This window comes from Nicotiana tabacum, chromosome 21, assembly GCF_000715075.1.
Source record: "Nicotiana tabacum cultivar K326 chromosome 21, ASM71507v2, whole genome shotgun sequence".
Classification (NCBI taxonomy): Eukaryota; Viridiplantae; Streptophyta; class Magnoliopsida; order Solanales; family Solanaceae; genus Nicotiana; species Nicotiana tabacum.
Window position 1 is genome coordinate 61,131,905 of NC_134100.1, and position 14,645 is coordinate 61,146,549.

The 14,645-nt window shown below is 36.7% G+C and overlaps 1 protein-coding gene across 2 annotated transcripts; it reads right to left on the minus strand.

Annotated features, from left to right (window-relative positions):
• Positions 1 to 9,266: 9,266 nt before the first annotated feature.
• Positions 9,267 to 14,402, minus strand: LOC107778018 (putative membrane protein At1g16860). Of its 2 annotated transcripts, none has more exons than XM_016598201.2 (5): positions 14,179 to 14,402; positions 12,469 to 13,463; positions 11,486 to 11,641; positions 10,045 to 10,256; positions 9,267 to 9,851 (listed from the first exon to the last, which is right to left on the minus strand). In XM_016598201.2, the coding sequence occupies exons 2-5, from the start codon at positions 12,967 to 12,969 to the stop codon at positions 9,659 to 9,661; spliced, it is 1,062 nt and encodes a 353-aa protein (XP_016453687.2). In that variant the 5' UTR covers positions 12,970 to 13,463; positions 14,179 to 14,402; the 3' UTR covers positions 9,267 to 9,658. The 2 variants fall into 2 exon arrangements, with proteins under 2 accessions (XP_016453687.2, XP_075098349.1); XM_075242248.1 differs by having other exon boundaries at positions 12,469 to 13,480; positions 14,179 to 14,337.
• Between the last annotated feature and the right edge of the window lie 243 nt (positions 14,403 to 14,645).

A 14,645-nucleotide genomic window follows, 5' to 3' on the forward strand; every position in this document is an offset into this window, starting at 1 on the left:
AGTCGTGCTTACCTTTTCCATGTTGTATTATGTTATTTGTCTCCCATTATTATTTCTGCACTTTACATGCTTAATGATGCTACACATGTGTTTGGTGAGTGTGAGAACGATTTCTTCATGAGTATTCACATGTGGATTGATATGATTGGCTCGAGTTGCATGTTGCAATGATATTATATTGGATCGGGTTGCACACTGCAACGGTAGTATGTGGTCGGGTTGCACGCCGCAACGGTATTATGTTGTGATATAAATCCTTGTGCTTAATTCATGTATGATGCTTCTCCTTTGTTGAAATGGTTCGTAAGGTTATGTTTTGTTTGCTTTATCTATTAAACTTACTTAATAATTCTCTTATTTTGTCCTCTTATTACTTTTATTCGACATGCTCGGGTTATTGATTATATGGTATATGGACTGTGTCGTATGAGATTCCATGTTGCATTTGGTGTGACTGGTTAGTCGAGCATATTGTACTTGATGAGACGAAGTTATCGGACCTGGAATTAACGCGATCGAATATGATTAAGGCATGTTTGGAAGAAGAAATTCGTTAGGCAGCTCAAAATTTGGCATTTGCGATTCATTTGGTGAGGAGATTAGTGGAGCAGTATAGTAAAAGGAAGAAGGACTTATATATGGTATCCATTGACCTTGAAAAGCATACGATAAAGTTTCGAAGGAGGTTTTGTAGAGGCGTTCTGGTAGCGTACACTAGGGTAATTAAGGATATGTATGATGGTGATTAGGGTGAGGACTATGGGAGGTGACTCAGAGCATTTTCCTGTTGTGATGGGGCTGCACCAGGGATCGATTCTTAGCACATTTTTATTTCCCTTGGCGATGGATGCGCCAATGTGACACATCCAAGAGGAGGTGCCTTGGTCCAGGGGTTGATGAAGGTCTTGCTTTGGAAGAAGAAGACTTTGAGGTATTCTTTTGGGAAGGAGTGGTGCTACGGCTTGATATAGAACCTAAGCTGCAGAATTTACCACCTCTTCTACTCCTAACTTGAGCAGAAGAAGGAGAGAGTTCATCAACGATGATTGTCTTACGGGAGTCTGATGATGAACAAGGATTAGAAGAACATGAAGCTATTTTTAATGGTAAAAGCACGAAGGTAGAGAAGAAATTACAGAAGGAGTTTAGACGTGAATACAAGGAAGTAGAAGAAGTTTTTGGGTGGTATGTAATGTGATATTTATAAGGAAGAACCGTCATTATGAACCATCATCATGAAACCGTCACTTCAAACTGACACAGCCGCAAAAAACCCCTAAAAAGACACCATAAACTACAGAACCAATCATAGCAGGACACGTGTCCCGAGCATTAAATAAAAAGGACGTACTTCTCTTCGCTTCTAAAGAAAACATAATGATGTTGGGAAGAGGCGGCAATGCATTCCCCCCATAAACAAACTTACCACTTCCCGAATATTCAGTTGAGAATATTCAGAATGTTGGGAAACTACCTATATTGGTGAAAAAATGGACATGCCACGTGGATTAACGATATGGTGACAAGTGGCATTTGAATCAGGTTAATAAAGAAGAGTGATGAGGCAAGGTTAAAATACCCACGGGATTGATGACAGAAGGTACTATATCTAACAATTGGGAAAGAAGAAATAGGCATGGGATACATGAAGACTATAAAAGAGGAAGATTCATGAACAATTACGAATATGGAAAGGGAATTAGTATTATCCCTGATTATGCACGATTGCTTATTATTACCATAACCGTTAGGGGTAATTTTATTAACGGGTAATTAATGCAATTAATGTTAATAACCGGTGGAATTAAGTGAGGGAAAACCGTTACATATTGTATCCTTATATAAGCGCCCTTACTTTATTTTGTACGATAATTAAAAAAACTCACGAATATATGGAATAAGTCTTTTACTTTTATTTCTCTACTTGATTGAAGATTCTTGGGAGAAAACAACAATCATCAATGAGATTTCTTTCCTTTGTTTATTGAATATTGAATTTCAATTATTTTTTGCGTTCTTATTTTCGAAAAAGTGAAGTAAACTTCGTTATTAGAAATCCGATTAATTTTAATATGGACTTTGACCACAAAAACTATTCTTTTGGTAAACAATATGAAGAGTTTATGCTTAAATTATATGGTTAAATATCAAGATGCATATAGATGGACTCCTTTTCTAGGGTTGAATAATGGTGATGTTTCTTAAAATCACTTTTTTTTTGGTGTCTAGCCTTTAAATATCTTTCTGTTAAAAGATGTGATGCAAAGAATTAAGGTGTGTATTGAATTATCATTAGCGATACATAGTCTGAAGAAGAAAATGGAATCTTTATGTTTGCCTCTGTTTTCTTTCTTCTTCCTTTTTCTTTTCAGATATGTGGAATGTTAATCGCATTTCCTTAGATGCATTGTATGAATAAATGTAGTCAATGTTAGGGTGAACATGATTTTTCTTATATGAGAGTACTTTAGAAACGTGGTTTCAAATTTTGGTAAATAATAAGTATAGATAAGGAGGAGTTAGAATAGCGGGATAAAAATGAAGAAAAGGAAGAAGCGAAAATAATTTTAGAACAAGGAGCAAGAAATAAATAAATGAAGGATATATAGAGCTACGATAAGGGTCATTTTTCTTTAGAAACTTAAAGAAGACGAAAGTACAAGAGATACTTATTCACTTTAATTTGCTATTTTAAATCAAAATTAAACAAAGATCTGAAGGTTTGTCTCTTTTATTTCTATTGCATCCGTGTCAAACAACTAAGTAAACTATAAACACTTCATGCAAAGAAAAAAACAGATGTAATTAATTCCTTTATCTCTCCTCTTCTCATTATGAAATCGGAGCTTGTGTGAGAGAATGAGAAGGTAAAAAATTAAGTGTATATAATCTATTTTATTATTTTTATTATTTGAATATTAGAAAATATTTTTTTATAAATATAATAAAATCTTTTACAATCGCGTGAAGCACGATAAGTTCACTAGTCAATAATCAATATTCTCTCTCAATGTCCTTAGTACCAAAATCCTCAACTCTCCTTTATATCCAACTCTCCAACTCATACATATTCATATGAAATGATATGATAAAGACGCACCAAGACATAATAATAAAATGCGAATGAATTACGTGAATAAGAGATGGCTATTACTAATCAGGTCATTCAACTTTTCATAACAATTCAATGTGTTTATTCAATGTTCTTAAGTACGATCATGATATCAAACATGAGCAAAAAAAGCCAATAGCCACTAAATCATGCATAAAATGAAACAAGAATATAACTACGGTGAAATTAACAAGCCATAACACTAAGCATGATTTCTAATCATGGATAAACTCTATCATGTAGTCATAGAATCAATGAAAAATGGACTAATGATTTACAGAGTCCAAATAAGGCATATTATAAGCCTAACTCTATCCGGCTTTGGTCATAAACTAGCTGCGCATATACGCTCATCACCTCGCATATACGTGGCACCTAAATCAAGCAATAGAATCACCTATGGGGAGAATTTCCTCTTACAAAGATAGACAAGAGACTTATCTCTCATCTAGAACACCTTTAACCTTCTAAAACTGCTTTTTTCTTTCAAATCCACCTCCAAACGATTCGAATCTAATCAAATATTACTTAAATGAGTCAATACAAGTTGTAAAAATTAATTTCATATTAAAAAGATTCAATCTTTAACTCAAAGCAAAAGTTAATAAAAAGTCATCCTCGGGCCTTGAGCACGGACCATCCAAAATTGATCATAGATATATATCATCTATAACCCTACAATTCCAAATATATAAGTAGATTTCAAATCAGGTTCCAATTTCATGTTCAAAACCCCCAAATTCACTCTCTTAAATTCATACCAAAAACGTCAATTTTTACGCTTTAAATCCTTAATTTAGGTGCTAAAAATCTATGTAGATTCTTGAAATATAACCACAAATGAGTAGAAATCAGTTACCATCTTGCCTTGGGTGAAAATCCTCTTGCAAAATCGCCCCTCTTGAAGTGTAGGATTCAAAATATGAGAGACATGAAAATTTTTCGAAATTACAACTTAAATATACTGCCCGGCGATACCCTTTGCCAACGCGACCTCAGCTCCATGTTTGCGAAGCACAAAAATCCAGCTCCCGCAATCCCTTCTTCGCGAACGCAAAAGGACACTCACCAACACGAAGACCAGAAGACCACCCTCTTACGCAAAATGCGAGCTACCCTTTTGCAAACGCGAAGGCTAAATTCCCCAGCCAGACTCCTCTCCTTTGCGATGCCCAGCTCCACAACACTACGTGATCGCGACCACCAGTCCACGAACGCGATGCACAGCTCCACAACACTACGTGATCGCGACCACCAGTCCACGAACGCGATGCACAAATCCAAGTCAGCCAAGAAATCCTTCTCCATGATCATGAGACTCTACTTCATGATCGTGAAGCACTGCAACCTCACCAACAATAAGTTGTTGCAAACTCAATCAAAATAGTCTGAAACCACCTCGAACCTCACTCGATCCCCCCCCCCCCGACCCCGTCTAATCATTACAATAGATCCATACACTTCATACAAACTTGTCTCAAGGATCGAAACATTAAAAATAACAATTTTAAAAAATTAAGAATCGAAGATCAAATCCATCTCTTAACTTCCAAATTTCTCCGAACGCGTCCGAATCATACTTAGATATTCCCGATTACATCCAAAATTTTCACATAAGTCCAATTCCACCCTTAGGACCTATACAAGGTCTCAAAACCATAATCAAATATCATTAACACAAAATCAACTACCAATCAAACTTAGGAACTCTCCAATTCTTCAAATTGCCACATTTCGATAAATAGAGTTAAAATCTTTTAGGAACATCCAAAACCAATTTCGAACATATTTCCAAGTCCAAAATCACCATATAGGAACTATCAAAATACTAATCCAAGGTCGTTTACTCAAAATTCAAATCTTGGTCAACTCTTACAACTTAAGCTTCCAAAAATAGAACTAAGTGTTCCAATTCACTTGCAAACCTTCTCGAAACCAAACCAATCATCCCCGCAAGTCACAAAACATCAAAGAAAACTACAGGAAGCATCAAATAGGGAAACAAGGTTTTAATAGTCCAAACGACCAGCCACTTTGTTACATAACGCAATTTGTCTTTTTCACAATAATACCAGTGTACCCCCAAGGAGAAACGCTAGGTCTACTGAACCCTTTTCCAAGCAAATCTTGAAACTGCTCCTTCAACTCTTTCAACTCAGTTGGAGTCATGCGGTATGGTGAAATAGATAAGGGCTGAGGTCCTAGAACCAATCCAATACCAAAATCACTATCCCTATCCGGTGCATACACGGCAATCCGTAGGAAACACCTTCGAGAACTCTCCCACAACCGGTACCGAATCCATAGGAGGAACCTCCATACTAGAATCCCGAATAAAAGCCAAATATGTTAGATATCCCATCTCAACCATACGTTGAGCCTTCAAGAGTGAAATTACCTTACATATAGAATGACCAAGTGTTCCTCTAAACTCTAATCTAGGAAACCCTAACATAGATTAAGTCACAGTCTTGGCATGACAATCCAAGATAGCATGATACATAGATAACCAATCCATGCAGGAATCACCTTAAAATCCACCATGTCTAACAACAATATATTCACCATCGCATCATATCCATTAATATTAACTACACAAGACTGATAAACCTGATCCACTATAATAGAATCTCCAATAGGCGTAGACACACAAACAGAAATATCTAAGGAATCACAAGACATACCTAAATATGATACAAGTAAGATGACACATACAAATAAGTAGAACTCAAATCAAACATTAACATAGCATCTCTATGACAGACACAGATAATACCTACAATGACTGTATCAGATGCCTCTACCTCAGGTCAACCAGGGAAAGCATAATAAGGAGCATGTCCTCCACTGGTCTTTCCTCCTCTAAGATGACCGCTAGCTAGCGGAACTCCACCTCTAGTTGGTTGGCCTCTACCTCTAGTTGGCTGGGTAAGTGGTGTGGCAACTGGGGTTGCAATCATATCCTGAGTACCCTGATGAGACATACCACCTCGAAGACTAGTACAATATGTCCTAATATGCCTCAAATGTCCACACTCAAAGCAATGTCTTTGTTGGCCTGGCTGCTGAGACTGAGTCGGTCTCTAACGACCAGAATAACCACCATAAGAAGGCACATTGTAAGATGCCTGCCCTGAATGAGTACCATGAGAACCATGGCTAAATAGAGCACCGTGAGAAGTCTAAAGCGCTGAGTGAACTGACCTGCCAAGATGACCTCTACGAAAATAAATCTTGCCTCCAGACGAGGCATCACTGAATCCTCCTGAATAACGTTTCCTCTTATCCTTTGTCGTCCTGCTCCCCTGACAGCAGATGCGCTCATCCTCCGCGCTATCTCCACTGCCTGCTGAAAGGTAGTCCTGGTCTCTGTCTCCCTAATCATACTGAGATTAATTCCAAAGTTAATCCTTCAATAAACCTCGTCGCCTTTTTATTATATGTGGGAATCAAGAAACCTGCAAAATGATACAACTCCACAAACCTAATCTCATACTGAGTAACAGTCATATTATCCTACTGTAGGTACTCAAACAGACTCCACAACTTATTTTTCCTAATGAGCATAATGAACTTTTCCAGGAAGAGAGTAGAAAATTAAGTCCATGTAAGAGGGAATGACTCTGCTGGTCTACTCTGCTCATAAGTCTTCCACCACCTCTTGGTTGGCCCTCTCACCTAGAAAGTAGTGAAATTAACTCTATTACACTATACTAGACCTGAATTACACAAAATCTCATGAAACTTATCCAAAAGTCCTGAGCATCAGCTGTGAGATCGCCATCAAAACGCGGAGGATGTAACTTCTAGAATTGATCCGTCATCTTCTGCTTATCAACACACATAACAGGCCTAACCACAATAATAGGTTGAACTGTCCCAACTAATAGAATAATCAGAACTCCTGGAGTCTGAAACATAGTAGTGGCATGTTCTTGAGTATGAGTAGTTGAGGTCTGAAATATAGCGAATACGATGTAGGCTTCGCGAACGCGGTGGTCATTGACCACTGGTCTTCGCGAATGTGGGAGTCCCTTCGCGAATACGAAGAAGGAAGTTCTCCCAGGTATAAATAGAGTTGAAAATCGGGATTTGGCTACTTTTTACTATTGTTGGGACTTAGATCACGGATTGAGGAAATATTTTAGAGTATTTTCACCCAAACTTCAAAGGTTAGTAATTTAACTTAGTTTTAATTTATTTCTATGATTTTTCATAGATTTTCATCCTTAAATCTAGGGTTTTAAAGTGTATATATTGCGGTCTTAGGGTAAACTTAAGAGAGTTAATTTTGGGGATTTGGAGATTTTGATACACATCACATATTTGGACTCAGAAAAGAATGAGTAATTGGGAATTGGTCTTAATTTCAGATTTTGACCATGTGGGCTCGGGTTAACTTTTTATTTACATTTCTAAATATAATAAATATTAAATTTTTTTGATACTAGGATAGTTTTAAAAGCTTATTTTGACTTATTTGAGTATTAATTGACTAGATTCGAGTTATTTGGAGGCTTGTGCTAAGCAAAAAGCGGTATTAGAGTGTTGATTTGTTTTGGAAAGATGTAAGTGTCTTGGTTCACCTTGATTTGAGAAAATTAGATTGTAATTGGGTCTATTTGCTACATGCTATATGTGTTGGGGCAGCGTATATGCATGGTAACGAGAGTATATGTATTTGTCAGGGTTAAAGCATGCAGGTATAATTACACTATTTCATGTCTTGTCTGCTTCATATGTAATATTCTCTTGTGCTTTGATACTTCGTGAAACTACTTGGTTATTCTCATACATGCTAGTAGCTATGTTTAAATCTTTGTTGAGACATTTGGTCATTATGGTTCTTGAGATGTTTGTTTGTTTAACAGTGCAAAGGTTGTGATTATTTCTCACGTAGTATATTATGCGTAATCATTCTTCTTGATGCTATATGCTTCCTACCTTGCTTGGTATTATTTTATATATGTTTGGTGAGGAAGCGTGATTGCTCGAAGGGTGATTCCGTTCTTGTGAGGAAGAGTGACATTCCTCAAGTTTCCAAAGGCGAAGGCTACATCGATACTTGAAACTTTAAATCCCTAGGTGTTTCCGTGATATTATTACTATTGCACAAAAGGTGTTTCCGTGCTTGTAATATATATATATATATATATATATATATATATATATATATATATATATATATATATATATATATATATATATATATAAAAGGAGTTTCCGTGCTTGGTGAAATGAGAGGTATTGTCGTGCTATTTGATAGGATATCTTTTCCTCTTTGCTTTTATTATGCGGATTTGTGGACTTGGCTACGTTGTTTCATGGTTACTGTTTCATTCTCTTGGATTTGAGATGTTATGAAAGGTTTGGTTGTGTTAATTGAGAAAATATGGTTGTTATTTCCCTTGGTTGATTATTTCACTATTCCTCGTACTTCTTCTTGCTATTTCTTTTGTTGCCTCACTTGTTATTTCTCTTTTTTATTAATTGTTCGGGTTTATATAGTAGATGTCTTGTCTTAGCCTCGTCTTAGCCTCGTCACTACCTCGTGGGGATTAGGCTCGGCACTTACTGAGTATATTGGGTCAATTGTGCTCATACTACACTTCTGCACTTCTTGTGCAGATTCTAGCTATGGTCTTAGCGGTGTTCCGAGGGTGACTAACTTGGACGTCTGGGAGACTCGAGGTAGTGTTGCATTCCCGTTCGCAGACTCTAGAGTCACCTTCCTTATCCTTGTTGCTATTTATTGTATCAGGCAGTGTTGTTGTTCATTTCAGACTCTATAATTAGTACTCCTTAAAAGCTCATGTATTCAGTGACAGCAATCTTGGGAGGTCATTAGACAGTTGTATTGCTTTAGACTTTTTATGTAATTTTTGAATTTTACATTTATTTATGATATTACGTTGTATAATGTTAGTTTTGTATCTCTTATTATTGTTAAGTGTTAGCTTGCAGTGTTCGACACCATCACGACTCCTTGGTTGGTATTTCGTGTCGTGACATAGAAAGAATTTGATATTCTGCTCAATTAAAAATCACACCAAGTTCTTATTTGCATCTGGACCCCAGGAATCTTTAGAATGCAACTACGAATACATTTATTAGTATTAATACCAAGCTTTCTCCTTGCCTGATTTTCAAGCTATTCAACAAGCAATCAGGCAGCAATGCCGGAGCAGTGGTTTCATTTGCAAGAATGCCTTGAGAGTGGCTAAGATGCCACAAAAGAATTACAAATACCAAATAAACATAGCTTGCATGCATCAGGGCAAAAAGTTTTGAAAAGCCCCCAACATCAATAAAAGTATCTGACTTTCTAGCCAAAAGAACTCTCATAAATCCTCACTGATCAACATGTTTCCTCTACACAATTGATCAAACCAACGACATTACAGGGAAAAGAAAAATAATAAAATTGAATTGACAAGCTATACATCTGGTTAACCGTGTCAAGAAACCATTCTTGTTGCCACTGGAAGAGGGTTTTCCAGCAACTGTAAAACCAAAACAGCAGAGCCTTCTTGAATGATAAAATTGCTACACTGGAATAACATCAATCTTTGAACTGTCCTCACATCTCAATACAATGCCCTCCAGACTGGCTGGAAGAATGCATTTACCCCACTGGCATCCCGTTGAAAATGGCTCTGGAGGAGGAACAATCATCAAAACGTTATCGTTCCGCTGGACAACTCCCATTACACTGACAGTGCTACCTTCTTTTATATACCTGAACATAGATGTGGTAGAGGAAGCAGGGATAAAAAAGCTAATAAATACAATCACCAATAATGCAAATCAATAAAACTGTAGAGGGTAGAGCCTGCATCTAGATATGATTGAGCATGTTGCCTCTCAATAATCAAAGAAGTATGCAAGTAGAAGAAATATTCAAGTTTCTTTGAAATTGAGTTAAATCATACCCTTCTTTCAATCGCATTATTCGGTCATCACTGGATAGATTTCTCTCCGCCAGCCATCTAACAAACTGGGGTGACATGTCCCTGTTTGATTGATCGATATCTACAATAATAGACTCTTCAACATAAGGGGTTACTCTTGCACCATATCCAGTTTTGACCAAAGCCCTTAATCCAGACTGGAAATCGGAGATATAGAAATCAGTGACATGCCGCTGCAAAGACAAAGAAAGCATTCAGTTTTCTGCAAGAATTATTTCAATGAACTACACAGCATATAGATGAACATTATATGCTAACAATAAATAAAGTGAAGGGAAGGGCAGGATGGAAACGACAAACAAGGGAAGGAGGTCCAAATGAACTTACAATGACATCACATACAGTATCAAACAAACAAGGTATTCAAACTTCTCTTAATATCTCCACATGAACTCACTGGTATGACATATTTTGCAACCTTAGAAGTCTTTAGAACACTTCAAGATATCAATAGTTTGCGAGAACATGGAGACATATAAGCTCATTTTGTCCCTTTGCCTAGAACTTTTCCATTGTTTAGTTGGAGCAGTGCTTTGAAGCAGGTTTGATTGATTTACTTCCAAATGTAGACAAACTTTCATTTCTATACTAAGCTGAAGTTCAATGTTTTTTACATTATATCATGGTGATAAGTTAATTTGTGGTACGCTAGGAAGATATCCAGTCAAAAGAGCATCGGAATTCCTACTTCTCCCTTGAAACAAGAATTAGATAGTTCCCTAAAAGTTGGAGTCTTCTTCCTATTGACTGATTCACTTTTCATGTTTTCTGGTCTATACGACTTATCTCGAAGGACCAGATTTTACGACTTTTATGTAGGAGGTTATTTAGAATATTCCTTGAGTTTCCTTTATCCATATTATTTTTCTTTCCTTATTCAGATTGTATTTCACCACATTTCATAACACTCTCATTTAGACCAAGGAAAACTCTCTTATTTAAATCAAGGAACTCCCAACGTTGAAAACTCATAAAGCAGTGCAACATGCTTACAACTCCAGATTAGCCCAATTCTTCGTTGATGTTTTTTATTTTCTCATCGCTAAGCTGTCTTCTTTTTGTTTGACTTAATGTCTAGCTCCTAAAGTTAGAGACCTGAAGATCTCTATCTTTAAAGTTCTTCCGTGCAAAAAGAAGAGAACATAAACAGCATACGAATAATTCTTGAACACATTCTTGTTTTCAATATTTCTTTTGGGGAAAAACCGCCTGCTCCCCAGTACTTGGCTTTGTACAATGCTTGGGCCATGAAACACAAAAGAAAGCAAATAGAAAAAATTAAGCAATACTCATATAACAATTATTTAGTCTCCATCATCATGGGCCACCAATGCAAGGAGGAATCCACAGTAACATTGGTTCTTTCAAAATGAATAAAAGGGCTTATACGATTTTTCCTCACCTCCATTGCACGAAGCCCCCAAGAAAACAGGCGATGTTCTGCGTTAGCAGTTTTTGAATCCCACCCTCGGTACTCATATAAGCTTGTGACTGTATAAACACATCTAGGAACCTTCTGAAATGAGGATTCAAGAGGAACATTTCCACAGGTAACAACCTGCAAAATCAGAGAACCAGGATAGGATTTCCAAAATGTGCTCAGATTCGAACAAGGACAACATAAAAAATTGTAATATATAAGCTTAACAATATCTATTAAATCCAAGCAAGTTACACGTATAACTGTAGGAAGAGTATTTTAAGCTCTCAAGAAGACAAGTTAAACAAAAAAAGAAGTTTTAAAAGGAGAATTTTACATAAGTTAGAAACAATAAAGAATCCATTTTCCAATTAACATTTTCCTCAGCAGCCAGTAGAATACAGTTGTAGAATGTAAAATAATCATCTATATCATTGCAGCCCGTGTCAGAAGTGCCTAAAAGAGAATATTAAAAATTTCGCAGGTTATTTCAATTGCAACTCTCCATTACACAAAGGATACCTTATAATTTAAATCCCCGGAATCCCCAATAACAGAGTTTTTCATATTTAAAACATTATTTCTTTTTGCAAAGCAATTCACAAATTCTTTCACCAAAACATAATAAAACCAAAAGTGAATATAGAACTTTTAATCATCATTAGCAGTCTGATAAACAGAATAGAAACCATGATACTCCAGTGATAACATATTTTCATAATTCAACACGAAAGCATCTATTAATGGCACAAACTAAATCAAAAGTTAAATAATCCATTAATAGAAAACTAACAGTAATACCCCACTTACCATCACTACTTACCAAGTTCACATCTCACCTGACTTTAGTAAAGGGAGGATAACTTTGACAAACTGAGAAATGTAGGAGCAATTTGAACAAGAGAACGAGATAGAAAGAGCGGTAAACGAAGTACACAAAGGTTTCGCGCAAAGACAATACATACCCCAGAAACTTTAACAAATTGGCCATCTTTTGCAGTTCTAAGCTCAGCATCTGGGTACTGAGAAATGAAACCAATGATAGCTTTTCTTCCATAACAAGTATTCCATATGAACACCACGCTGACTACAGCAAAAAGGACAATAACAACTACGAGGAGAATGGGATTGCGGACAGCACCAAGGATAAAGCCACCAGCAATAAATCCCATCACAAATAAAAGAATGATGGACCAAAATATTGGCTTCGGGAAGCTCTTGCGGAAGGAATATTCTTCACCTTGGTTAATGCGAGTAACAGCTTGGTTATTAACTATAGCAGAATGCTGCAATTTGATAGACCCTGTTGAATCCAAAGGACCTGACACTTTTCGAGGAGCTCCAGCAGAGTTTAGCGGACCAGATGTAATGAGGCCTGTGGTAGGGAGAACTGGGGGGATAGGTCCAGAATTTTGGCGGGACGAAACAGTACCTACACCACCTTGAGGACCAGAGGACTTCTTCATAGGCTCCCCATGTTTATTTAAAGGCCCAGAATTGGTCTTCTTCAGAGAAACAGATCAAGTACCTCCAGCAGAAGTCATACGATTGACTGAATTCAGTTGACCTGAATGAGAAGTAGTGCCACCAAAGGATCCAGTTCTCAACGGGGCATTGTTGATAGGTCCAGATTTCCGTGATCTCGAGCCATCCGTTGTTGGGATAACAAACATTTTTCCAAGTTCTCCAGACTTTTTGATATCCCCGCCTGTATAAGGCATGGCAACTGAGCTCATAGTTGGAGTCCTTTCTTTTGGCTGCTCAGGCCGGCCAGATACATAAAGGCCACTGCTCAACTGATGAGATGGGAATCGAGAACCCATTATAAGACCAAACATAAACTATCAGCAAGACGCCCAACGGCAATGCACGTGGACAGTCCCTAACACCCTTCAACAGAAACTTGTCAACAGGATCTAAAACTTGTTTTTGCTCACCGTATCCAACAGTGTGGCCATACCTATTTCAATAGAAATACTGTTTAAACATTTAGATAGCAGTAAATACCTCATTTTTTGAGAAAAGCACATCAAGGAAACTGATCCACCATTAGAACAACATATTTTTGTGTGACTATGAACCATCTTATTAAGGGTAAAACTGGAAGTTTAAAGTTAAAATGTTTCTAAATATAAACAATTGTCATTCTTTCTAGGACAGACTTAAAAGGAAATAACATCACATAAGTTGGGATGGGGGGGGGGGGGGGGTACAATGTTAAAAAAGCACATTAGGGAAACTGATCCACTCATACTTGACTTAATGGGAAAATCAAACAGATCAATCACAAAAGTATAGCTTCCAATAAGTACCCCAAAATCACAAAATACATTCTGAAATTCACAGTTAAATGATTAAAAAAATGATCAGAATGATGTGCGGCAGCAAATGCAGAGAGATTTGAGTTGCCATTTAGCAATAACGGAGACAGAAAGAGGGAATAACATAGCAGTAGCATGACATATTCATGATAAATTACAGATCTGGAGCCCAGTTCACTGAATTTCTAGTCAACTCAAACAATGTGGCATACATAACAACAAAGAAAAATTAAAAAAAATGCAGACATAACCAATTTGCATTAAGAAACTGAATGTAATAGATCAGAAAAAGATAGAGATCACAAACCCTAAACATTTGGGCAACAAAACAAGGGAATGTAAGATGAGAATTACCTAAGAAAATGAGGGAAACAGTAACATGATGATTTGGTGGATCAACAGAACAGAGTAAGGTAGTGGTGCTGTTGTTGGTAATAATACTGTGGTGTTGCTTTCTTTGATGGGGAAATAATAGTGGAAACTGATAACAGACCCTCCACCTTCCTTTCTTTTGCTGCTCTCCTACTTCTCTCCCTTTTCTAAACAGCTCACTGTTTTTACTTGAAAACTATTTTAACCTTTTGTGTGCGGTCATATTTCTCATCTATATACAAATTCTAAACCCAGAAAAATGGCGAACAATATGTGCCTCTTGTACAAATATACACCTTTTTCTTTTTCCTAAAAATATGTGCTTCTTGTACAAAAATGAGTTAGTAACTCTTTTTGATACTTAATTAAAGTTGAATAATTTTTTGTTTTACAAAATAATTTAATAATTTTAGTGCAATAAAATAAAAATTAAGTAATCACTTCTCAAA